At 39.2% G+C, this 26,198-nt stretch overlaps 2 protein-coding genes across 9 annotated transcripts in view; both read left to right on the top strand.

Moving 5' to 3' along the window:
* Positions 1-15,282, top strand: part of tmod1 (tropomodulin 1) — a 31,599-nt gene extending 16,317 nt beyond the window's left edge. For 5 of the 8 annotated variants that reach the window (XM_088341499.1, XM_088341501.1, XM_088341500.1 and 2 more), the window contains exons 4-12: positions 901-1,057; positions 3,291-3,407; positions 4,923-5,012; positions 5,081-5,211; positions 5,317-5,424; positions 7,261-7,404; positions 9,003-9,147; positions 12,090-12,189; positions 13,729-15,282. In XM_088341499.1, coding sequence (XP_088197625.1) covers positions 901-1,057; positions 3,291-3,407; positions 4,923-5,012; positions 5,081-5,211; positions 5,317-5,424; positions 7,261-7,404; positions 9,003-9,147; positions 12,090-12,189; positions 13,729-13,747 — 1,011 coding nt within the window. In that variant the 3' untranslated portion in view covers positions 13,748-15,282. The remainder of the gene's footprint in view (positions 1-900; positions 1,058-3,290; positions 3,408-4,922; positions 5,013-5,080; positions 5,212-5,316; positions 5,425-7,260; positions 7,405-9,002; positions 9,148-12,089; positions 12,190-13,728) is intronic. The other 3 variants (XM_088341504.1, XM_088341505.1, XM_088341506.1) reach the window with 3 other exon arrangements.
* A 2,038-nt stretch (positions 15,283-17,320) lies between these two features.
* Positions 17,321-26,198, top strand: part of LOC148360632 (uncharacterized) — a 48,314-nt gene continuing 39,436 nt past the window's right edge. Inside the window, exon 1 of the mRNA XM_088342906.1 lies at positions 17,321-17,411. Within this exon, the coding sequence (XP_088199032.1) occupies positions 17,321-17,411 (91 nt within the window). The remainder of the gene's footprint in view (positions 17,412-26,198) is intronic.

Below are 26,198 nucleotides of genomic sequence, written 5' to 3' on the forward strand. Positions count from 1 at the left end.
CCATCTATCTCTATAGACATATATCTATCTAGTTATCGTTAACTGCTCCTGCTTTGTTTTTCTGTTTCAATTTCCGTTCTTAGCTCCTCCTGAAAATGAACGCCGCCGAGTTCTGATATTAGCCATTTTCCACCTTTTTCCCCACATTCCTTCTCTAGCCACCTATGCTAGCCTCTTGACTGCAGGCTACGGCTCACCGTTATTGTTAGCTGTTCTGTGTCAATAAAGCTGGCTCTTGCAATCTTTCGCTGGTCCTTTTAGAAGCTTCTTACAGCAGCTCTGACCAACCCAAGCTATTAGCTCTTTTCAGCTGCTCTGGGTGGATCATAATTGCAAAGTACGCTGTCGAAACTACCTTGGTTGGTCTTGTCCTGATTCATCCATCCATCCATCATCTGTACCGCTTATCCTCAGCAGGGTCAGGGGCGTGCTGGAGCCCATCCCAGCTATCTTCGGGCAGTGGGCAAGGGACACCCTGAACTGGTTGCCAGCCAGTCGCAAGACACACAGAGACAGACGGCTCACTCACTCATTCACAACTAGGGACAATTTGGACCGGCCAATTAACCTAACTTGCATGTTTTTGGATGTGGGAGGAAACCGGAGTGCCCGGAGGAAACCCACGCAAGCTCGGGGAGAACATGCAAACTCCACACAGGAGGTTTGATCTCACGACGTCAGAACTGTGCCGCACATGCGCTAACCACTGCACCGCCGTGCTGCCCAGTCCTGATTCAATGGAGAGTTAAAGATGCTGTCCTTGTCAGGGTTGTCCAACATGGGAGAAAAATGCCATATAGTGGCGGAAAATTGACCTTGCCGAAAATCGGACTCAAATTTCATATTTTCTGTAACTTCTTAGTGTAACTCTTAAACGTCAAATAATAATTGCGTTTCCAGAACGCTCTGCTGCCCGCCGGCATGCGCCAGAAGGACCAGACTAAGAAAGCGCCAACGGGGACCTTCCAGAGGGACGACCTGCTGGCCCACCTGGAGAAACAAGCCAAAGAAGACCCAGACAGGGAAGACTTGGTGCCCTTTACTGGCGAAAAGAGAGGTAACCTGGCACTGTTCTCGCTCCCTGACCGTGTCAAAAGCTTACATCACAAAGCGTCCCCGATTAGAAAGATGATTCATAGCTTCAGAGGCTTCACCGGAAACTCGAGAAGGTCGCCCTTTTGCTTGAGGTTCTGTCACACTCTTCCAGTCCGTCTACATCTTATCGTTGTATCTGTGAAACATATTCTCAACTTGCACTGCTAAACCCTACAAATTCACAAACAATATTTTGGGCAAAATGAGGATTGCAAACTGCTGAATTAGAAACATTTGTACAGCTGCTTTCTCAAGTCTGGATACAACTCAGACTGACGTCTAGTGGTAGTAGGGGATATTACAACTAAATACCACAGCCGGAACTTATATATTTGCAGACCGTTCCTACTATTTTTTTCTCTATATTTTTTCAATTTAGTATTCTGATCATCATTATTTTTGCTTATTTTTTTGTGTCAAAATTAGAGCGACAATGTGTAATATACAGTGACCCTGAGTGGTTTCCTTTAGAAAATTAAACTGTATTGATTCAAATAACAAGCAAAAACCCTTTCACATCGGAGCCCTGTATTTATATGATGGTCACCAAGTCCAGTGATTCAGGCATCTTCTCCTTTTTTCCCACTGTTTCTTTCTCTAGCCATTGTAAGGTTTTAATACTTCTTAAACTGAAATCTGACTCCGAAGACACGCGTCTTGTCCAAACCCTTACAGTTGGAGCATATTCAAAAGTCAGGGAAATTTAATCAGCCGAACGGCGAGTATAGTCCACATATTAATTTATTTAGCCGAATCAAATAATTGAACAAATCAGGTCTCTGCCTGTGCCAATTTTACAATTGTGTGCAGGAGACAACAGGGTTTCAGGATCTTCCCATGTTATAATCCATGCCGATGAAATGTTCATGCCCAATGACCAAGCCTCTGGCTGATTGGTCCCAACCATGATTATAGAATGGGAGGAGGGGTGATAGGTCATCGCCCTACCCCCCATGCAAGGTGATAAATCATTGTTATCTGCACAGATGGGAACCCAAAGACACATTCCAAAGCAAAGGGGTTTAGACACCCTTCTTAAAAAATGCACTCAAGGCCGAGGTCAAACTTAGGACAAGTATTTTTGAGTATAAGTTGAATAAAATAGTATATAACTTCACCATTCATGTTAGACACTTGGCTGCCCTCTATGGCTTAACGCCAGTGGCTATTGTTAGCTGTTCCTGCTGTGTTCTTTGGCGTCACCCGCTGAGCTCCGTGATTTAGACATCTGGTGCTTTTTTTCATCTGTTTGCTTCTCCAGCCACTCATGATAAATACCTGGCTGCAGGCTATGGCTCTCCAGCAGCGCTTGAGTTATCGTTGGCTGCTTCTGCCTTGTCCATCAGTGCTATTCACCTTACACATATGGTCATGCAAGTGAACATCGTTTCGTTTTTTGATTCAGACGTTTGGTGCTTTTAACTTACTGTTTCCTTCTCTAGCAACTCATGTTAGCTACTTGCCTGCTGACTATGGCTCGTTGTTAGCCCTTATAGTTATTGTCAGCTGCTCACGCTTCTTTCTCAAGTTTCACTTGCCTTACATGGCTGAGTTTTGTCATTCGGGCATCTAGCGCTATTTTTCCAGTGTTTCCTTCTCTAATCACTTATGTTAACCACTTGACTGCTCGCCACTTGCCGCTATTGTTAGCTTCTATTGATTCATCCTTCAGTTTCACTCGCCTTCCACAGCTGGTCATGCAGGCAAACATTGCTGTGTCACGTGACTCGGATATCTGGCCCCTTTTTCACTGTTTTCTTCTCGAGCTACTCATGTTAGGCAGGTTATGTCTTGTCACTAGCCCTTATTTGTATTGTTAGCTGCTTCTGCCACTTCTTTAAGTGTCACTCGCCTTCCACAGCTGAGTTCTGTCATTCAGGCATCTAGCGCATTTTCCCACAGTTTCCTTTTCTAGCCTCTCTGTTAGAGATTTGGCTGCAGGGTATGGCTCGCTGATATTGTTATTGTAAGCTGCTCTGTGTAAGAAAAGCGTCCTTCAGTGTCCTCCACTCATCGGCTGGGGCCTGAATGAGGTCGTTGATTTAAGCAATTATGAGTTTTTTCCCACTGTTTCCTTCTCTAGCCACAGCTGGTCATGCAAAAGCAAGTCGACAAGTTCTGTCATTCTGGTTTGCTCAATGCAACCTTTTCCTGGCCTTTTTGGTAGCTTCTCCCCTCATGTTTTCCTTTTTCAGGGAAGGCGTGGGTGCCCAAAAAGATAGTGGACCCCATCATGGAGAACGTGACGCTAGAGCCGGAGCTAGAAGAAGCGCTCGCTAGCGCCACCGATGCCGAACTCTGCGATATCGCCGGTAACCTTTTCAGGAAACCATTGTGTTCCACTTATGCTTAATTTACTAGCTCCCATACTAGTTGGCTGGTCTTCATCTTTTCCTCAGTCTAACTCCTTTTCATCACCTCACCACTTTCCCTCTTCCATCACTCCCCTCTTCCCTGCTCGCTGGGCACCTGACCGGGTACCTGCTGCTTGCATGAAAAAAAGCATGATTTTCACAGCTATCCTTAATTAGTAGTTGTTATTGCTGTTGATTTTACTTAGCCTGTTACTTTATTAGGTAAACGCATTTCTAATAAATAAATACATGACTATATATATATATATAATATATATATATATATAAATCTCGTTAGAACCAAGTTATACTTTTAGGAAGGGATACGTTATACTTTCACTACTTTTTAGTACTTAGAAGTTATGGTTGTACTTTTTAGAACATTTCAGTAGTTTTTAGTTCTTTACAATATTTTTTGTAAGTTATAGTACTTTTCGATACTTTTCAGTAATTTTTGTAATAATTTAGTGTTTTTAGAACATTGAATTGCTTTTCAGTACTTTTCAGTCTTTTGTACTTTTTGGGAAATATTGCATACTTCTTTGGGCGCTTTCGATAATTATAAATGTAAATGTTCTGCATTTATATAGCGCTTTTAAAGTCAATGAAGACCTCCCGAGGTGCTTTACAATGTGCTTTACACTTTTACCTTTTACACACTGACTAACCGATAGCAGCGTCAGCCAATTATTGGTACATTTCAGTACTTTTTCACTTGTCAATTATTTCCAATACTTTTTTGTGTTTTTTTCAGGTGGGAGTGTTCCTTTTTTGTACTTTGAGTTTAGTTCACCGCTTTCAGTACTTTGTAGTTCTTTCTGGTTTGCTTACCTTTTAGCTCTTTTCTGTGATTTTAGTACTTTATTAATCTGTAGTGTTTCTCTTTACGTTTAGTAGTTTTTGTTATTCAGTGGTTTTTAGAACTTTTCACACTTTTCTGTACTTTTTGATTATTTTTAGTTCTTTCCGATAATTTTTAGAACTGTTCCTAGTTTTTAATACTTGTCAGCACTTTTTAGTAGTTTTTTTAATATTTTACTGCTTTTCAGTACTTTTTTGTTTTGTTATTTCTCGGGCTTTTCTGAAATGTTTCATACTTGGTGCTTTTCAATAATTTTTATATATTTTTGTAGTTCACAGCAATTCCCTGTACTTTTAGTAGTTTTCAGTACTTCTCAGAACATTTTTTATAGTTTTCAGTATTTTTCAGCACTTAAAGAAGTTTTGGGTGCCTTTTAGAATATTTTCATCATTTTCAGTACTTTTTAATACTCTTCAGTTACCTTTAGTAATTTTAGTACTTTCCATTATTTTTGCAAAACATTTGAGTATAATTGAATCTTTTTCACAGGTTTTAAGTTATTTGCAGCATATTGAGTCATTTTCAATTGCATGAACCGCTGGCTAGAGTCAAGATCAGCACAATGGGCGTTTTAAGTCTTTCTTCTCACTGCTTGCTTTGCTCTTTCCCAGCTATCCTGGGCATGCACACGCTGATGAGCAACCAGCAGTACTATGAAGCTCTGGCAAGCAGCACCATCGTCAACAAGCAAGGCCTCAACAGTACGGCATGCACACCAGCTCCATATTTTTGTCACTTTGAAACCTCGACTACTTGAAATGCCCCGTAGGTGTGATCCAGTCCACCCAATACAAACCAGTTCCCGACGAGGAGCCCAATTCCACCGACGTGGAGGACACACTGGAGAGGATGAAAAGGAACGACCCCGATCTGGTGGAAGTCAACCTCAACAACATCAAGGTAGCACGTCCGCACGTTTGGATCTGTTTGATAGGTGTAATCTTGAATTTATTTTTAGAACGTTTAAAAGCCATAATCTTCTCTCGTGGTTGTGTTTATTTTTAGAACATCCCCATCCCGACCTTAAAGGAGTATGCTCATACTCTGATTCAGAACTCGGCGGTGGAGAGGCTCAGTATTGTCGGAACAAGAAGCAACGACCCTGTGGCATTTGTGAGTGCACCAAAAATATGTTTATTTTGTTCATATTAACAATTATTTTTAATACAACAATAAAGAATCATTCCCAAACAAAATTGTACGAAAACGCAAAGTTGAGAGTGGGGCAAGAAACCTTGACTTGGAAGGAAAATGATAGAAAAAGCATTATCTATCTACCATGGTCATATCCCCCAGGAGGGGTGACCGACAGCAAGACAAACACATACAAAAACAAAGTAAATAAAAAAGGGAAAAGTAGCAAAATACACACACAAAAATTTTTGGACCATGGTCAACCCAAACAAGTTGCGCACCTCGGTATCTAAGTCAGTCATGCTTTCGTCCCTCCAGATGAAACGGGACACGAGAAAGCGGCCGTGTCACTCTGGTCAGGGTGACACAACACACACTGCTGTTCAACAGCAGGGCCCGACAGCTTTCGCTAGTTTACCCCCTGCCACAAAACACGTCCAAACATCCCACTATCCTTTACAACACCTCTCCACTCATTCCTATAACCAACAATCACCACTACATTTAGACCTCTTTCCTCCAGCGCACTCATAACACCATCCATCCACGTCAATCGCGGCCTTTCTCTTGGTCTCCTTCCATTTACAGTTATAAACATGAATTGCCTCATTCTTAAAGTCTCTTTCATGGTAAATAACTATTTTCTTTTATGGTCGATGACACCCCATATATGATTTATATTATTACAAAATTTATTGAAGAACAGAAAAAAAAAACTTGGAACTATTAATCTTATTTTAGCTGTTTTACTCAATTCCCCAATATTGTTTAGTTTCAAAATAAGTGCCATATGAAGACGTAGCTCCGTTTTAAATCATTTTTGATTATTTAGTAGGGTAAAACTGTAAAATAAGGCAAGAAATTGCAGAATAATGCAAACAACTAGGAGATGTTTTTTTGTATGACTGCCATAAGATCTAATTGAAAAATACAAAAAAATATACACAACCTGTATGAAGTATTTATACTGGATCTACAAATTTTAATTCGAGTTATGATCATAGCAGCTAGCCAGTTAGCGGTTATCATTAGCCATTGACATGTCAAGTTATGTTTATTTGTATAGCCCCTAATCACAAGTCGTCTCAAAGGGCTGCACAGATCAAAGACTATTGCAAACTATTATTACAAACTATTATGACACCATCCCCTGATATTGTCAACATAAAATATAGGTTACTCATATGCTATAGAATAGAAGTGTGTTTCAAGCTTAGATTTAAACATCACACTGAGGTTGCAGATTGAATCTCAGGGGGCAAAGCATTCCACAGCACCGGGGCCCGAATGGAGAACGCTCTCGAACCTGCGGATTTCTTCTTGGCTCTAGGGATCACGATTAGACCAGCATTTTCAGAGCGAAGGCCCCGGACCAAAACATAGAGGGAAATTAAATCTAAAAGGTCTGAGGGAGCAAGTCCATGCATGATTTTGTATACTACCAACAGAACCTTAAAATCACATCTTAAGCTAACAGGGAGCCAATGCAGGTTAGCTAAAATCGGGGTCATGTGATCAAACTTTTTTGTCTTGGTTAAAAGCCTCGCTGCAGCATTTTGTACTTGCTGAAGGCTCTTGATTTTGGACTTCGGGAGACCGGAGTCTATCAAGACATAAAATCTTTCTTGAGTTGTATTCTCTGTTCTGCAGCTTGCCATCAAAACATGCAAAAAAAACGTAAAAATAAAAAAAATAAACACTTTCAAAGCACATTTTGTTTCACGTCTAAGTTATCTGGAGGCGGCGTTAAAAACGTGTCCAAAAGCAGAAGAGCAAAACGGCCACCAATCACTTGTGTACTCTTCGTGTTGACAGGCCCTGGCAGAGATGCTCAAGGTCAACACGACACTCAAGAGCCTGAACGTCGAGTCCAACTTTATCACGGGGGCTGGAATTATTGCCTTGGTTGATGCACTGCAGTATAACCACACTTTGCTGGAGCTCAAGATCGACAATCAGGTATTTCATGTCAAAATAAGACACCTGTGCCAAGAACTACAAATGTGTTTTTCTGGCTAAATACCCTAACAAAAGGAAACGGAAAATACAGAGACCCATTGCTACATCATGTTTTGGTTATCCTTGGTTTGCTACTTCCTGGATTCTTATTGAATTCTCTTTATTGTCGTTGATGTTCAGACCGAGAGGCAGGTTGTCTGTGTGCGTGACTGTGATAGGCTGCTGTATGCTGTCAGTCAAACAGCTGAAGCGCGCGGGCACATGCCAACTTCTAAGAAGCAAAACAAACTGGGAAGCGACCACTAGCTTTTAGCAGCTCGTTGCATTGAAAATAAATTTGTTATTGAATCGGAGGACAGTCTAAAGAGCGCAAAGAAATGTTGATAACCATTGGGTGCTCCGTGGATTGTTATGGGGTCAGGGGAGGGACTCAGGAGGTGTCGGGAGAGAAAGCAATAGCGAAGCTGCAGGTCCGTCCAACTGCTACCATCAGGCTAACATCTCTTAAGCCGACCCCAGCCAGATTAGTTACCCGTGAAATAGATGACTTGGAGCTACAACTTGTGGGAAACTGCTACATCCGACGTATCTTGTATTTTAATCATCGCGGAAACCTGGCTGAAGTCGAAGTTACCTGATGCTAGCGTACAGCTTGCCAGTTGCTCTCTTAATCGCCGAAAAGAGAAGCACTTCTTTTTTATAATGACAATAAAGAGCGTTTATTCCACTGCAATTCTGTGTATAGTTGTTATTGTGATACAGTCGTATACTCTAATGACTTCATCTCGTAGTAAGTTTGCCCATTGGGAGCTTTTGAATGAATGAAAACTTAATTTCGAACATTAAAATAAAAACATAACAAAAACAATTACTCAACAACAAAATGTTACATAATATGTTCAAAAATGGGTAGTAAGAAGCAGATGCTTATATTCCCTAACCCCTTCATCTTCTCTATTAAATACACCAATGATAATAACAACAATAATAATAATATTAATAACAGTTATGATATAAAAATAGCAACAATAACAACAAAGTTAACCATAGTTCTAGACGCACTATTCCCAGTCTTTCGTATTACTCATACCCCATTTTCTTCATCTCTTTATTCCGCCAGTAATGTTTTTTTAGATTTAAATTTGAACAAGTGAATAGTTGGACATTGTTTGATCTTGTCTTGTAAATTGTTCTAAAGTTTGACTCCACACACAGACACACACATACTTTCCCTGGTGGTTCTCACCTTTGGGATTATGAATTTACTACAGCCCCTTAAGTTATAATTTCCCTCTTTCCGAATGAATAACTTATGGATGTTTTCTGGCACTGTTTTTGTTGACCTTAAATAGCAGTTGTGCAGTGAAAAATTTTACTAAATCATCCAGTTTTAATAATTTGGACTGCAGGAATAAAATATTAGTGTGATCTCGAGATCCTACCCTGTGTATGGTTCTAATTGCACGCTTTTCTGAAGGTGTGACCTAACGTATTTTCCACTTTCGCGGGTGGTTCTGGTCCCCATTAATTACAATAACCGACTTTAAGTTTTGAAATCGGCGCTGGAAGAAAATAATTGTTTTCTCTTTTGTCTCCAGAGTCAACCTCTGGGCAATAAAGTGGAGATGGAAATCGCCAGCATGCTGGAGAAAAACACCTCCTTGCTCAAGTTCGGCTACCACTTCACTCAGCAGGGCCCGCGCTTGCGAGGCTCTAACGCCATGATGAACAACAACGACCTTGGTACGTACCCCAACAAAAAATACATAAATCATCCCAGTTTGTCACATTTTTTGCAGTGTATTAAAAATAATTTAGTAATATCTTTTTGGTGCGCTAGACGATTCTTATTTTGGGGTGTAAAAGACGAAGAAAAAGAAATGCTAGTTTTTGGTGTAATAGAAGGAAGACATCAGCTTCAGCAACTAGAAAAACACAGTGCTTGGTTTTGGCGCAGAAGACACTGCTCATTTTAAACAGATATTACTTAGCACCTTCTAGTGGTAAAAAACTGAATTCATTAAAACAATACTGAATTAAATAATTAGCTAAAAAAGCATTAAACATCATTTAACTTGTTTTTTTTTTTAAACACCCATAGGTCGAGGAATATACACTTATTTTACATTGCATAAGGGAGCTGACATGATTGTCACCATCTTGCTGCTACGGGTACCCCCAAAAACCTTCCTAAAGGCTGGGCCATAAAAAAAGAAATATTGTGCAGTCTTGTCTCTTTTGGGTCTCTTGTTTTGTTTTCTTTTGTTTTTCGTTTTCAATTGCACCATATAATACAGCAACATCTAGTGGTCGAATAATGCACACTGTCCATTAAAGCGTATTCAAAGACGATGCTTTCATATTGTGGAGTCAGCTCTGATTTGATATTGGAGACAAAAGGAGACACTAGGTTTACCAAAAACATAGTTAATTTTTAGCAGAGAATACTATTTTGGGGTAATAAAAAAGAAGACTTGCTTTCCATGCAGGAAAAGAAGGAACTAGATTATGTTAAATAGACCATGCTAAATTTTTGTAGAAGATGAAAAAAGCAGTGGAGTTTTTGGCCCACAAAAACATGACACTAGCTTTACAAACTAGAAAAATACAATGCTAGTTTTTAGTGCAAAAGACAATGCTAATTTTGGTTGTAGAAGACGATCGCTTTCCTTGCAGAAAAAGACAATGCTAAGGAAAAGAGAGGAACGAAAGGACAATAAGAACAAATGACAGAAAGGACAGGAAGTAAAAGAATTTCCTACCGCGTTGAAAACACAACTGAAGCTTTCAATGTCGAAAAATAACAGTTTTTTTGTGTTTTTGCCGAGAAAGACGACCTCTAGTTTTCAGCAGAGAAGAACAGAGTACAGATATTTGAAATCTTAAAATAATGTTTGAATTTTATTGTTTGTTTTTAAGGCTAGGAAAATGCTTGAATTTTGGGCGAAGTGCTTGAAAATACCTGGAATTGTCGCCATTGCCATGTTTCATAGACCATGCAATTAATGAAGAAAATGGGGGAAAAAAGGCAGTGAAAATGACGCCAACATGCCTGCTCTTTTGGCTTGTCATTACGGGTTTATATGAAGCGTCACCATGACCTACTCATCACACCCAAGAGAACAACTCTATTTAGACAACCAGCTCTTTTGGCTCGGCTCACTTTCAGCTCCCAAAACGGCTCCTTAGCTTTTTAAATGATAGATTATCAAAATTGATAAAACATTATGCACCAAATTATTCAGTAATTAGTCATTTCATATGTTTTGCAGGTGATCCTTAAAAACACATGAAATATAAGTTAAAATGTTCACGGAGCTACAAAAAAATTGTACAATAGAAAACAATAATAGCTTTTTACACACTGCACGGATTAGTCGAACAACTCACAAAATCCCTAAAATATTAACTCTTTAGTGCTCTTAATCAATTATAAAATGCAAAAAAAAGCGATTTACAGTTCTATTTTAGCCAATTTAAACACTGATCCTCTGAAAGAAATGCAAAGAAAAAGTAAATTAAAATAAGTAAAACAAAAAGTAAAAGCTCAGCAGATTGGAAGATAGACTGCACTCAATTTTGGAGCAAGCAATATCATTAAAATACGTCGAAATTTGGCTCATTCTTCTGCTTTTTCCCCATGCAGTACTTTCTTGTTTTTGTCTTCCGTATTGAGTTCCATTATTACCCAACACTTTTCGTCTTTGTTCACAAGCAGGGTTGGGTAGGGTTACTTTAACTGGATTACTTTCAATTACTTTTGGATTACTCCAATACCAAATATGCTAAAAAAAGACAAAAGAAACTAAATATGAATAAAATGACTAAATTTTGTGCATGCTTGGGGAGTAACGGAATACATGGAACGGCAAAAATTATGTTGGCAAGCTGTTTGGATTGATTTTCATTTTGTTTTTGTCGCATTTTATGTTAGTTTTGCCGGAGATCAAAGCCAGGAGAGAAAGCTTACCACGTGTTGAGAGTCATAATTTTATTCATATTTAGTTTATTTTGTTTTTCATTAGCATATTTGGTATTGGAGTAATCCAAAAGTAACTGAAAGTAATCCAGTTAAAGTAACCCTACCCAACCCTGTTCACAAGTGTGACGTTTTGGTAAAGCAGGATGGCAGAATTCATGGCAATTTACAGCAGCCCATTGACACAAAAAGATCAAAAATAGGAACAGCTCAAAATAACACAAAGTATGTGCTAGCAGCAAGACTGACTTTTTTTTACTCATCAGTCAACGACAACAAAAAAACTAATTTGATCAATGCTGGATTTATTCCTTTGAAGATACTGGAAAATTGGCCTTGAAAGTGCTTGAAAATGGCTTGAATTTGTAGCTTTCTGAACAGACGAGTCGATATAAGTCAGGGTTAAAAATGTCTCATGATAATTTTACGTTCTAAAAAGAGATGTTGAAGTTGTATTTCATCAGAGAAGACGAACAATTCTACCTTTCTGAGCAGAAGAGTACAATGCTAGTTTCCAGCAGGGAAAACGACAATGCTAATTTTAAGTTGTATATGGAGAGTTTGTTGGAAAAAAAAACCTCACGTTCGACACTGATGGAAAAAGGAAATTTTTGTCGGGGCTAGTTTTTTGTTTTTTTTTTTGCACACGAAACAGTGTTTTTGTTGTTTGTTGGCCATAATCTCTGGTGGTGCTCTCGTTTGTAAGCCCGAATCGTCAGGTCCGAGTCGGACGGCTCCTTTACCCTCACCTTGTCCGTCCCTCAGCTGGAACGAGCCTTCGGGAAAAAGTTCAAGTCAGAGACTAAGTACACACCTTCGCTTTCCTTTCCGAAAACTTCCACTTTTGGAAGCCTTGGTTTTTCCTCTTCGGTTTCCTGCAATGCCATCCAATCACCAGCTCCTATGCTTCGAATGGAATGAAAACTCGTTTTTCTTATCCTTCCTTTATTAAAACACGCTTCTGATTGGAGGATGTCCTTGAGGATGTATTTAGCTGATGCTCAAGCAGCTAGCCTGATTTGAATGTCGAAAGGAATCTGCTTTCTATTGCCGTTCCTCTCTTCTTTGCATCAACTTGAACTGTCGTCAGATTTTTGCTTTTCTCTTTGATTTCAATTTTCTCAGCTGAACTGTTGCTTCAAGTCAAAAGATGCTTCCATGGGGTTTCTGATGCTTTTCAAGGTTCTTCTTCAAGGCTACTTTGTGTATTGGTGTAATAGGTTGCCATTTTGATAAGCATTTCTAAAATAATTTAATACTAGATGTAGATGTTAACCGCAAAAATAATCCTCATAAAAAGGGAGAGGGGGAGAACGAGATAAGAACGGAAGAATGGAGGGAAAGAGAGTTGTGGAAATAGAGAAAAGGGGGGAAGGAGGGAAAATAAGTGACGTGTGAGAAAGAGAGAGAGAAAGAGAGAGGGGGAGCAAGAGCAAAAGGAAAAATAAGAAAAGCAAAAAAGAGTAAGAAAAGCAAAAAAGAGTAAGAAAAGCAAAAAAGAGTAAGAAAAGCAAAAAAGAGTAAGAAAAGCAAAAAAGAGAATGAGCAAAAGGAAAAGGCAGAAAAGCAAAAAAGAGCAAAAGCAAAAAAGAGAAAGTGAGAATAAAGAGGAAAAGCAAAAAAAGAAAAAGTAAGAATAAAGAGGAAAAGCAAAAAGGGGAAAGTAAGAATAAAGAGGAAAACTAAAAAAAGGGAAAGTAAGAATAAAGAGGAAAAGCAAAAAAGGAAAGTACGAATAAAGAAGAAAAGCAAAGAAGGGAAAGTAAGAATAAAGAGGAAAAACAAAGAAGGGAAAGAAGTAAGAATAAAGAGGAAAAGCAAAGGAAGTGGAATAAAAAGAGAAAAAAAGGAGATAAAAGAGAAAGGGCCAAGAAAGAAGAAGGAAGAAGAAGAGAGAAGGGGGAGTAAAAGACAGAAGGGAGTGTAAATACCAGAAAGACGGTAGGGAAAGAAAGAGAAAAGGGGAAAAGGAGAACAGATAAAGGGAAAGAGAGGTAAAGGAGAAGTGAAAGATCAAAAGGTAGAAAGGAGAAACAGAAAGGGAAGCAAGAGAAAGAGAATGAGAGACATAGAAATGAAGAGGGGAGAGAGGGACATAAGACTAAAGAGAGAAAACAAGTGAAAGAAAGAAAAACGGCACTTTTGGCGCCTTTCTGACGTGAAAGTGTCAAAAACGTCTCATAGTTTGACTCCTCCCTCCGAATTGGTGACCCCTGCCGGATTCATGTTTTATGACAACACACATCTGGACGAACTTGTGTCGACCTTGAAAAAGATACACCAACCCTGTAGGAGCACATCTGCAACCCCCCGTTTAACTTCTCTTGTCCTTTCTCCCCTCACAGTAAGAAAGAGAAGGCTTGAAGGAGGCCCCATCTTTCCCAAGTGTCGGATCAACGTGTAAGAAGCTCCGCCCCCTTTCCACCATCTTTTTCAAAAAAAACGCCCGCCTCCGACGACCTCGGCATCGTCTCCGACCTTCAAACCCAATTCGGGGTTGAGGGGTCGTTTCTTTCGTGGTGTTGGAGGACACAAATGGCGTCCGCATGCTAAAGGAGACGATTGTTTACTCAAGGTTTTCGCGGTTGGTCACCGCACAGTGCTGCCATCTAGCGTTTCTTTTTAGCAACTCTCATGCCTTGACTTCTGGGGAACCCATCGGTGGTTCGACAGTTTATGAATTGATTATTCATGTCTGAATGATGTTAGAAATGACTTGTTTGGACATTTCACTCGCACATTTGTTTTTGAGTAACAAATATTCAATGATATGGAAATGATGTACAAAAGTTCCAAAATTTGATTCATAATCGATGCCTTAAATGTAGACATAATTAGGAACATAAACTTAGATTATTGATTTCTAAATGATGTACAAAATGGAGACTCAAATGACTTCAAAGCTGACACATACGGAAGCCCAAGAGTGCCAAAATAAGATTTATAAGTGATGGGAAAATCATACACTTAAATAATGTTATTCTAACCTGACGTCAAAGTACGGAAGCCCAAAATTGCCAAAATAGTATTTAAAGGGATGTTCAACGGTGGTTCTCAACTGGTCTGATTCTCAAATAATATCGAATAAAAAGATTGTGCAAGCAGAGATAGTACAATATATTCAACTTTTTTGAAAAAATTCTGAAGCAAAATTACTAATGAAACCAACACGATTAAAGTACCGCATATAAGCCTAAATATCGCACATAAGCGATCCCTTCAAAATGGTTCCTATCCAAAATATTAAAGAATGGTATCCTTCCTATTTCGCATTCATTTCCTTCTTCGACTCTATTGTTATCACTGTTCCCCATTTTTCTTTCCCCTCATCACAAATCTTTGGGAATCTTTATTATGGACAGAAAAGGGAAATGAAACACAACAAAATGAGATGTGTTCCCTCTCAAACACCACTGGGAAGGCTCCAATTGACTGAACTGAAAGAGGATATCTAGCAGGGTATTATCGCCATCTACTGTTGAGGAGTGGGATTGACCCTCCGTTTTCCTTCTCGGCATTCATTTGCGGGTCCTGACCCACGAGTTGAGAAACACTGATGTACAAAATATAGACTTGAATGATGTTATTCGTAAATAACGGAATCCCAAGAATACCAAAATATGATTTATAAATGATGGACTTCAATGATGTTATTACTGGATATCAAAGCCAACAAGTATGGAAGCCCAAATTTGCCAAAATATGATTTACAATTATTCTATTTTTTTCTTGACATCAAATTGGACAAGTACGAAAGCCAAGAGTAGCAATATTTAAGTTACAAATGAAGCACAAAATGTTTATTAAATTAAGAGCATCAAATTTTTGAAAGACTGTTTTATTATGTACAAAATGTAGACTTGAATGAGGTTACCGACGGGTACGGAAGCCCAAAAGTGCCATAAGTCTTGACTTGATGTCAAAGCCACAAACCACAGAAGCCCAACAGTGCCAAAATACATTCAAAAACGTTTTGCAGATAAAACCCAATGGGCCACAACACAAACGTGAATTTATGGTGTAAGTTGGTTCAAATTTAGAAGAAGACGAAATTCTAACAAGAGTTGGAAAAAATGCAAATGTGGTTTGGACATTTTGAGTTTGTCGTTGATCCTCCTCTTTTCTTTCACAAAATATATTTGATTATTGATCAGATATCACTAAGGTTCGATAAAGGTTTGCCTCAAAGTAAAATATTTATTTCTATTTGCGTATTGTGGAGAAACGGGCAGCTGACGTAGCTTGTGACGTCATTATGGATGTAAACATTTGTAATTGAGTTGACACTCGCGCCCGTGTTTGAAAACGGTTTTAAACAGAGTTGCTGTTAGCTAGTTCACATTTTGGTTTAGATGCTGGCGGTTTATTTGAAATAAAATGCATTGAAATGTTCATGTTGTGTCGTGGTTTTTGTTGGAGTCGTGGCAAAACAGCGATTTCCTGTGGCAATTTTCAATACTTCAAGCTATCTTAACAGCGATATCCTGTGGCAGGATTCGGTATTTCAAGCTCACGCATTTTTCGCCCTTCTTTGGCTATATAATAAACTAAGCTAGTTTAAATCAAATCCAATGATATACTATAAAACTCAAATCGCTGTTTCTCTTTAAATTTGTATTACAGAGGCAATGTAAATGCTGAAATCAGGCCTGCGGAGGGAACTAGAATATACCTTGTCATGGCAATTTACTATCTTTGTCACTCCACCAGCTGATTTTGAAGTTTTTAAGTTACCTATTCGACCTTCCTCCCCCAAACGATCAAAAGTAATTGGTTTGAACGATTTCCCTCTTGTATACATTGATTACGTCTACTGGGACACTATGGTAGCCATACCTTGAATTACTACGCTAACCTGAAACTCGCTATTGCGATTTATGACCACAACGTGTCGCTGTTGTGCATGATGTGATATTGGTAGTAGAACAAGAATTGATATGTTCACCCAGTGGCGGTCAAAATGGCAAACTGACAAATGGACCGAAAAAAACCTGAATTAAAATGTCAAGCGTGAGTATTACAACTAACAAACTCAAATAAGAAAGGATTAGAATTTATGAAATGACAATAACAAACTATTTTACATAAAAAAAAAACTCGCCTCAAAGGTTTTGGAGTGAAAGCCTCTGTTTGTATTATAGAGTGGCTATTAGTGGTGCCGAAATACATTGTTCATTTAAATGAAACACGATTTTTTCCAATTATAAGGAAAAAAACACGTACTATCTTTAATATATATGATTTAGGTTCATAAACGTGTCATCTTACATAACTTGAAGAAGCCAACACGTTTGGCCACCATTTTACTTCTACGGAAGCCCGAATGACCATTTTTGCCCAAGTATCTCTCAGTGGTGCATTTATCACTTGAGAGCCACTCTAAGCTACAACGACCTCTAGTGGTTAATTATTACAAACTGTACTTTCACCAATGAGGAGGCTGGGGTACATTTCCATACCTTTCAACCTTGAGTGACAATAACGTGCTAAAGTAAAAGGGACAGTGTTTAATTAATAGTTCCCCTAGTGGTACAAAAACTTGGTAGAAAATGCACTTGTTTGAATACTCGGAAAAAATAAAAGTTAATTTTATTAAATACAAATCTTCGGTTAAGAATTTTTTTCTTTCACATTCCTAAAGGTCGCTACCATGTTTGTTTGGGATCTTGCTGCTACGCTGTGGTCTGTGTTTTTTTTGTTTTTTGTTCGTGTTTAACAAGTTAGTGCCATTTACTGGTCAAAAATTTAACACTGGGCCTTTAAGCTAAAAAAGAAAATCTACTATAAATAAAAATGTATACTTTGGAGAGTTTAAATAAGCGAAGAAATACAATTTTAACCGTAGAAAGTCCGAAACTTGGATTTCCGAACACTTTAACATACTACACAAGACCCTCGAGTTATGGCGTTCTGACCTTGCCTTGTTTTCAGGTTTCGATGCAGAGTGAGATGTTTTTTTGGCTCCTCGTTATGGCATTTTCCCCACGATACGACATTAATATCAGATTTTTTCGTGTGAACCGAAAAGGTACAAAATTCAAACTTTGCGGTGTTTCTGCATATGACGAGTTAAAGCTCTTAGCTATTTTTCTGCTATTGGTTTGTGTCACTACTTTGTGAAATTTGCTATTGGCCAAACTCTTTCCCACGATGGTCTATTTCATTCAATTCGGAATCTCGCGTGCTTTCTAAAGACTCTGAGTGGGCGATACTATAAACTGTATTTTTTGTACTGGGTTTATTCCCTATGGGTCCCAAGGCTTCCAGGGATGCTAAAGGGAAAAGCAAAACACGTTAACCATGGAAATCAAGCTAGAGATAATGATTAACAAGCCTTATGAAGAAGGTTCACGAATTGTCACCCGCACGAACTAATATAATTGTGAACATTTTATTTAGATAATTATTAAGAATTCAAAGGTGATTCAATCTTCGCAAGTGGAAGTTTTAATATAAATCAGCTGCCTCCTCCCGCCTCCTGCATCCACCCATTCACTCCACTATACCAGCTCAAGTCACGTCACAACAAAGGTACCCGGTAAATAAAGTTTCATTTGTTGCTTAATCCTTTGTATATATATTGCACATTAGTATTTTCTATATGCTACTTTTTAAATCATTTTTCTGGGGTGCCAGGGATTTGTAACACTTTAGCTCATTAGGATATGTTTCCATCCTCTGCTATATTGCAATTTTTCTTTATGACACCCACCTTGGAACAGTGTTCCTGTCGTATCCCGGTGTTTTACTGTATATCTTTATCAGGGTTTGGTAGGGTTACTTTAACTTGATTACTTTCAATTACTTTTGGATTACTCCTATGCCAAATATGCTGATAAAAGACAAAAGAAACTAAATATGAATAAAATGATGACTCACAACACGTGGTAAGCTTTCTCTCTTGGCTTTGATCTCTTTGATCTCCGGCAAAACTAACATAATATGCGACAGAAACAAAATGAAAATAAATCCAAACAGCTTGCCAACATCATTTTTGCCGTTCCATGTATTCCGTTACTCCCCAAGCCTGCACAAAATTGAGTAATTGTATTCATATTTAGTTTCTTTTGTCTTTTATGAGCATATTTGGTATTGGAGTAATCCAAAAGTAATTGAAAGTAATTAAGTTAAAGTAAACCTACCCAACCCTGATCATTATACACAAAATGGCCGGACCAGAATCTTTCTGTGGTATGGGAAACTCTGGTAATTACAGATGTTGTTTTAAGAACTGATTAAAAAATAACGTATGACCCGCACGATTAACTAATTAACTGTCAGCCCAGTTAACTCAGTGCCAGCCTTTTTTACCGGAAAATGTAGAATTGATGTCTAAAATAGAAAATGTCAATGAATTTGAAGTGAATCTTGACATCGATAGTCGTCAGTGTCAGGTTTTTTTTTTTTTAACTTTCTCAGAATAAAGTGAAATTGCACCTTCACTACACTAGGGGGCAGGGACGTTCTCAGCGGAAGAGTATTTTGTTTACGTTTAGTCTCCACGTGGTGCATTAAACGGTATAAGTATTGAGTATGAAGTGGAGACACAAAGTGTAGCAGACCCTCGAGTGATCCCGTGGAAAAAAATATATAACAAACAAAAGATCAGTGTGCTTGCTATGTTAAAAATGTTGGCAGCACACAGCACATGGCCAAATACATTAAGCTGTCTCTTAGTCATAACAACCCAATCATGCTGAGAAGACGCTTGAGTTTTTCTTCAGCGAAAATGTGCCAAAAGGTGTTGCTTATGGCATGGATGTTGTTTTATCCCCACCATTATCATGTTATCTCATTAGCTGCACCGCTTATCCTCAGTAGGGTCGCGGGGGTGCTGGAGCCCATCCCAGCAATCATCAGGCAGTGGGCAGGGAACACCCTGAACTGGTTGCCAGCCAATCGCAGGGCACACAGGGACAGACAACTTGCTCGCTCATTCACACCTAGGGACAATTTGGACCGGCCAATTAACCTGAAATGCATGTTTTTGGAATGTGGGAGGAAACCGGAGTTCCCGGAGGAAACCCACGCAAGCACGGGGAGAACATACAAACTCCGCACAGGAAGTCTGGTAGCTGGATTTGAACCCACACAGAAGGTTCCCAAGACCTTAGAACTGTGCTGCACACGCGATAACCACTGCGCTGCGGTGTTATCACTTAAAAAAAAGATCTTGGGGGCAGGGTTTGTATGCATGCTTGAAATCCTTGAAAATCCTTAAATCCTTGAATTTTGATGTTTTGGTTTCAAAGTCAGATATATGCTTGAATTTTGGGTGAAGTGCTCGAAAATGCTTGAAATTGTTGCCATGTTTCTTGACCGTCTGACTCTATAGACCACAAAATATATGAATTTTTATTTTTTATTTTTAAGTTATTGAAAATGACGCCGAAAGGCCAGCTCTGTTGGCATGTCATTATGGCGTCATGTGAAGCGTCCTACCCTACAGGACAGCTCTATTTAGAAAACACTTTCTTTCACTAAGAAAGGCTGTCTTTTTCAGCTCCAAATTGGCTACTTTTAATGATATATTATACTATTAAACCGTTATGCACCAAATTATTTCGTAATTAGTAATTGTATATGTTTTGCGGGGTAGCCCTGAAAAACACATGAAATATAAATTAAAATATTCACAGATCTACAAAACTTTTGTAAAATACAAAAAAAATTAGCTTTTTACACATTAAACAGATTTTAAGTTGAACAGCAACACAACATCCCAAAAAATGCCAAACAGTGAAATAAAAATAAAAACATTCACTATTTTATTCTATAAATAGGGCCGCGGGGGTGCTGGAGCCAATCCCAGCTAATTTAGTAATCAATTGTCAAAATGATTAATAATTTATGTAATTTATGTAATACAAAAAAATAGAAATGAATGTGTTTTTTGAAAATCTTCATATACAATGTGATTAATTAATGACGCATATATTTAATTTTATATCTCATTATTTAAATTTTATTGTTTGTTAATGCAACATCCATTGCAGCCTGGTCATCCGTTCTTAAGGTTTCTTCATTTTCTCATGTTACGGTTTTTGAGTTTTTCCTTGCCTTCATGTAGGTTTTAGATCAGGGGATGGTGTCATAATAGTCTGTAGTTTGCAATAGTCTGTGCCGCCCTTTGAGACTCCTTGTGATTGGGTGTCACAAATTAACATGACTTGACATGAGGTTTTTGAGGTTTTCCTTGCCCTCAGGTAGGTTTTAGATCAGGGGATGTGTTATAATAGTCTGTAGTTTGCAATAGTCTGTGCCACCCTTTGAGACTCTTTGTGATTGGGTGTCACAAATTAACATGACTTGACATGAGGTTTTTGAGTTTTTCCTTGCCCTCATGTAGGTTTTAAATCAGGGTATGGTGTCATTATAGTCTGTAGTTTGCAATAGTCTGTGCCGCCCTTTGAGACTCCTTGTGATTGGGTGTCACAAATTAACATGACATGAGGTTTTTGAGGTTTTCCTTGCCCTCAGGTAGGTTTTAGATCAGGGGATGGTGTTATAATAGTCTGTAGTTTGCAATAGTCTGTGCCACCCTTTGAGACTCTTTGTGATTGGGTGTCACAAATTAACATGACTTGACATGAGGTTTTTGAGTTTTTCCTTGCCCTCATGTAGGTTTTAAATCAGGGTATGGTGTCATTATAGTCTGTAGTTTGCAATAGTCTGTGCTGCCCTTTGAGACTCCTTGTGATTGGGTGTCCCAAATTAACATGACTTGACATGAGGTTTTTGAGTTTTTCCTTGCCTTCATGTAGGTTTTAGATCAGGGGATGGTGTCATAATAGTTTGTAGTTTGCAATAGTCTGTGCCGCCCTTTGAGACTCCTTGTGATTGGGTGTCCCAAATTAACATGACTTGACATGAGGTTTTTGAGTTTTTCCTTGCCCTCATGTAGGTTTTAGATCAGGGTATGGTGTCATAATAGTCTGTAGTTTGCAATAGTCTGTGCCGCCCTTTGAGACTCCTTGTGATTGGGTGTCACAAATTAACATGACTTGACATGAGGTTTTTGAGGTTTTCCTTGCCCTCAGGTAGGTTTTAGATCAGGGGATGTGTTATAATAGTCTGTAGTTTGCAATAGTCTGTGCCACCCTTTGAGACTCTTTGTGATTGGGTGTCACAAATTAACATGACTTGACATGAGGTTTTTGAGTTTTTCCTTGCCCTCATGTAGGTTTTAGATCAGGGGATGGTGTCATAATAGTTTGTAGTTTGCAATAGTCTGTGCTGCCCTTTGAGACTCCTTGTGATTGGGTGTCACAAATTAACATGACTTGACATGAGGTTTTTGAGTTTTTCCTTGCCTTCATGTAGGTTTTAGATCAGGGGATGGTGTCATAATAGTTTGTAGTTTGCAATAGTCTGTGCCGCCCTTTGAGACTCCTTGTGATTGGGTGTCCCAAATTAACATGACTTGACATGAGGTTTTTGAGGTTTTCCTTGCCCTCAGGTAGGTTTTAGATCAGGGGATGTGTTATAATAGTCTGTAGTTTGCAATAGTCTGTGCCACCCTTTGAGACTCTTTGTGATTGGGTGTCACAAATTAACATGACTTGACATGAGGTTTTTGAGTTTTTCCTTGCCCTCATGTAGGTTTTAAATCAGGGTATGGTGTCATTATAGTCTGTAGTTTGCAATAGTCTGTGCCGCCCTTTGAGACTCCTTGTGATTGGGTGTCACAAATTAACATGACATGAGGTTTTTGAGGTTTTCCTTGCCCTCAGGTAGGTTTTAGATCAGGGGATGGTGTTATAATAGTCTGTAGTTTGCAATAGTCTGTGCCACCCTTTGAGACTCTTTGTGATTGGGTGTCACAAATTAACATGACTTGACATGAGGTTTTTGAGTTTTTCCTTGCCCTCATGTAGGTTTTAAATCAGGGTATGGTGTCATTATAGTCTGTAGTTTGCAATAGTCTGTGCTGCCCTTTGAGACTCCTTGTGATTGGGTGTCCCAAATTAACATGACTTGACATGAGGTTTTTGAGTTTTTCCTTGCCTTCATGTAGGTTTTAGATCAGGGGATGGTGTCATAATAGTTTGTAGTTTGCAATAGTCTGTGCCGCCCTTTGAGACTCCTTGTGATTGGGTGTCCCAAATTAACATGACTTGACATGAGGTTTTTGAGTTTTTCCTTGCCCTCATGTAGGTTTTAGATCAGGGTATGGTGTCATAATAGTCTGTAGTTTGCAATAGTCTGTGCCGCCCTTTGAGACTCCTTGTGATTGGGTGTCACAAATTAACATGACTTGACATGAGGTTTTTGAGGTTTTCCTTGCCCTCAGGTAGGTTTTAGATCAGGGGATGTGTTATAATAGTCTGTAGTTTGCAATAGTCTGTGCCACCCTTTGAGACTCTTTGTGATTGGGTGTCACAAATTAACATGACTTGACATGAGGTTTTTGAGTTTTTCCTTGCCCTCATGTAGGTTTTAGATCAGGGGATGGTGTCATAATAGTTTGTAGTTTGCAATAGTCTGTGCTGCCCTTTGAGACTCCTTGTGATTGGGTGTCACAAATTAACATGACTTGACATGAGGTTTTTGAGTTTTTCCTTGCCTTCATGTAGGTTTTAGATCAGGGGATGGTGTCATAATAGTTTGTAGTTTGCAATAGTCTGTGCCGCCCTTTGAGACTCCTTGTGATTGGGTGTCCCAAATTAACATGACTTGACATGAGGTTTTTGAGTTTTTCCTTGCCTTCATGTAGGTTTTAGATCAGGGGATGGTGTCATAATAGTTTGTAGTTTGCAATAGTCTGTGCCGCCCTTTGAGACTCCTTGTGATTGGGTGTCCCAAATTAACATGACTTGACATGAGGTTTTTGAGTTTTTCCTTGCCCTCATGTAGGTTTTAGATCAGGGTATGGTGTCATAATAGTCTGTAGTTTGCAATAGTCTGTGCCGCCCTTTGAGACTCCTTGTGATTGGGTGTCACAAATTAACATGACTTGACATGAGGTTTTTGAGGTTTTCCTTGCCCTCAGGTAGGTTTTAGATCAGGGGATGTGTTATAATAGTCTGTAGTTTGCAATAGTCTGTGCCACCCTTTGAGACTCTTTGTGATTGGGTGTCACAAATTAACATGACTTGACATGAGGTTTTTGAGTTTTTCCTTGCCCTCATGTAGGTTTTAGATCAGGGGATGGTGTCATAATAGTTTGTAGTTTGCAATAGTCTGTGCTGCCCTTTGAGACTCCTTGTGATTGGGTGTCACAAATTAACATGACTTGACATGAGGTTTTTGAGTTTTTCCTTGCCTTCATGTAGGTTTTAGATCAGGGGATGGTGTCATAATAGTTTGTAGTTTGCAATAGTCTGTGCCGCCCTTTGAGACTCCTTGTGATTGGGTGTCCCAAATTAACATGACTTGACATGAGGTTTTTGAGTTTTTCCTTGCCCTCATGTAGGTTTTAGATCAGGGGATGTGTCATAATAGTGTGTAGTTTGCAATAGTCTGTGGCGCCCTTTGAGACTCCTTGTGATTGGGTGTCACAAAATAACATGACTTGACATGAGGTTTTTGAGTTTTTCCTTGCCCTCATGTAGGTTTTAAATCAGGGTATGGTGTCATTATAGTCTGTAGTTTGCAATAGTCTGTGCCGCCCTTTGAGACTCCTTGTGATTGGGTGTCCCAAATTAACATGACTTGACATGAGGTTTTTGAGTTTTTCCTTGCCCTCATGTAGGTTTTAGATCAGGGGATGTGTCATAATAGTGTGTAGTTTGCAATAGTCTGTGGCGCCCTTTGAGACTCCTTGTGATTGGGTGTCACAAATTAACATGACTTGACATGAGGTTTTTGAGTTTTTCCTTGCCCTCATGTAGGTTTTAGATCAGGGGATGGTGTTATAATAGTCTGTAGTTTGCAATAGTCTGTGCCACCCTTTGAGACTCTTTGTGATTGGGTGTCACAAATTAACATGACTTGACATGAGGTTTTTGAGTTTTTCCTTGCCCTCATGTAGGTTTTAAATCAGGGTATGGTGTCATTATAGTCTGTAGTTTGCAATAGTCTGTGCTGCCCTTTGAGACTCCTTGTGATTAGGTGTCCCAAATTAACATGACTTGACATGAGGTTTTTGAGTTTTTCCTTGCCTTCATGTAGGTTTTAGATCAGGGGATGGTGTCATAATAGTTTGTAGTTTGCAATAGTCTGTGCCGCCCTTTGAGACTCCTTGTGATTGGGTGTCCCAAATTAACATGACTTGACATGAGGTTTTTGAGTTTTTCCTTGCCCTCATGTAGGTTTTAGATCAGGGTATGGTGTCATAATAGTCTGTAGTTTGCAATAGTCTGTGCCGCCCTTTGAGACTCCTTGTGATTGGGTGTCACAAATTAACATGACTTGACATGAGGTTTTTGAGGTTTTCCTTGCCCTCAGGTAGGTTTTAGATCAGGGGATGGTGTTATAATAGTCTGTAGTTTGCAGTAGTCTGTGCCGCCCTTTGAGACTCCTTGTGATTGGGTGTCCCAAATTAACATGACTTGACATGAGGTTTTTGAGGTTTTCCTTGCCCTCAGGTAGGTTTTAGATCAGGGGATGTGTTATAATAGTCTGTAGTTTGCAATAGTCTGTGCCACCCTTTGAGACTCTTTGTGATTGGGTGTCACAAATTAACATGACTTGACATGAGGTTTTTGAGTTTTTCCTTGCCCTCATGTAGGTTTTAGATCAGGGGATGGTGTCATAATAGTTTGTAGTTTGCAATAGTCTGTGCTGCCCTTTGAGACTCCTTGTGATTGGGTGTCCCAAATTACAGGACTTGACATGAGGTTTTTGAGTTTTTCCTTGCCTTCATGTAGGTTTTAGATCAGGGGATGGTGTCATAATAGTTTGTAGTTTGCAATAGTCTGTGCCGCCCTTTGAGACTCCTTGTGATTGGGTGTCCCAAATTAACATGACTTGACATGAGGTTTTTGAGTTTTTCCTTGCCCTCAGGTAGGTTTTAGATCAGGGTATGGTGTCATTATAGTCTGTAGTTTGCAATAGTCTGTGCTGCCCTTTGAGACTCCTTGTGATTGGGTGTCCCAAATTAACATGACTTGACATGAGGTTTTTGAGTTTTTCCTTGCCTTCATGTAGGTTTTAGATCAGGGGATGGTGTCATAATAGTTTGTAGTTTGCAATAGTCTGTGCCGCCCTTTGAGACTCCTTGTGATTGGGTGTCCCAAATTAACATGACTTGACATGAGGTTTTTGAGGTTTTCCTTGCCCTCAGGTAGGTTTTAGATCAGGGGATGGTGTTATAATAGTCTGTAGTTTGCAGTAGTCTGTGCCGCCCTTTGAGACTCCTTGTGATTGGGTGTCCCAAATTAACATGACTTGACATGAGGTTTTTGAGGTTTTCCTTGCCCTCAGGTAGGTTTTAGATCAGGGTATGGTGTCATTATAGTCTGTAGTTTGCAATAGTCTGTGCTGCCCTTTGAGACTCCTTGTGATTGGGTGTCCCAAATTAACATGACTTGACATGAGGTTTTTGAGTTTTTCCTTGCCTTCATGTAGGTTTTAGATCAGGGGATGGTGTCATAATAGTTTGTAGTTTGCAATAGTCTGTGCCGCCCTTTGAGACTCCTTGTGATTGGGTGTCACAAATTAACATGACTTGACATGAGGTTTTTGAGTTTTTCCTTGCCCTCATGTAGGTTTTAGATCAGGGGATGGTGTTATAATAGTCTGTAGTTTGCAATAGTCTGTGCCACCCTTTGAGACTCTTTGTGATTGGGTGTCACAAATTAACATGACTTGACATGAGGTTTTTGAGTTTTTCCTTGCCCTCATGTAGGTTTTAAATCAGGGGATGGTGTCA

This window comes from Urocampus carinirostris, chromosome 8, assembly GCF_059441175.1.
Source record: "Urocampus carinirostris isolate Australia breed hairy pipefish chromosome 8, RoL_Ucar_1.0, whole genome shotgun sequence".
In the NCBI taxonomy this organism is placed as follows: Eukaryota; Metazoa; Chordata; class Actinopteri; order Syngnathiformes; family Syngnathidae; genus Urocampus; species Urocampus carinirostris.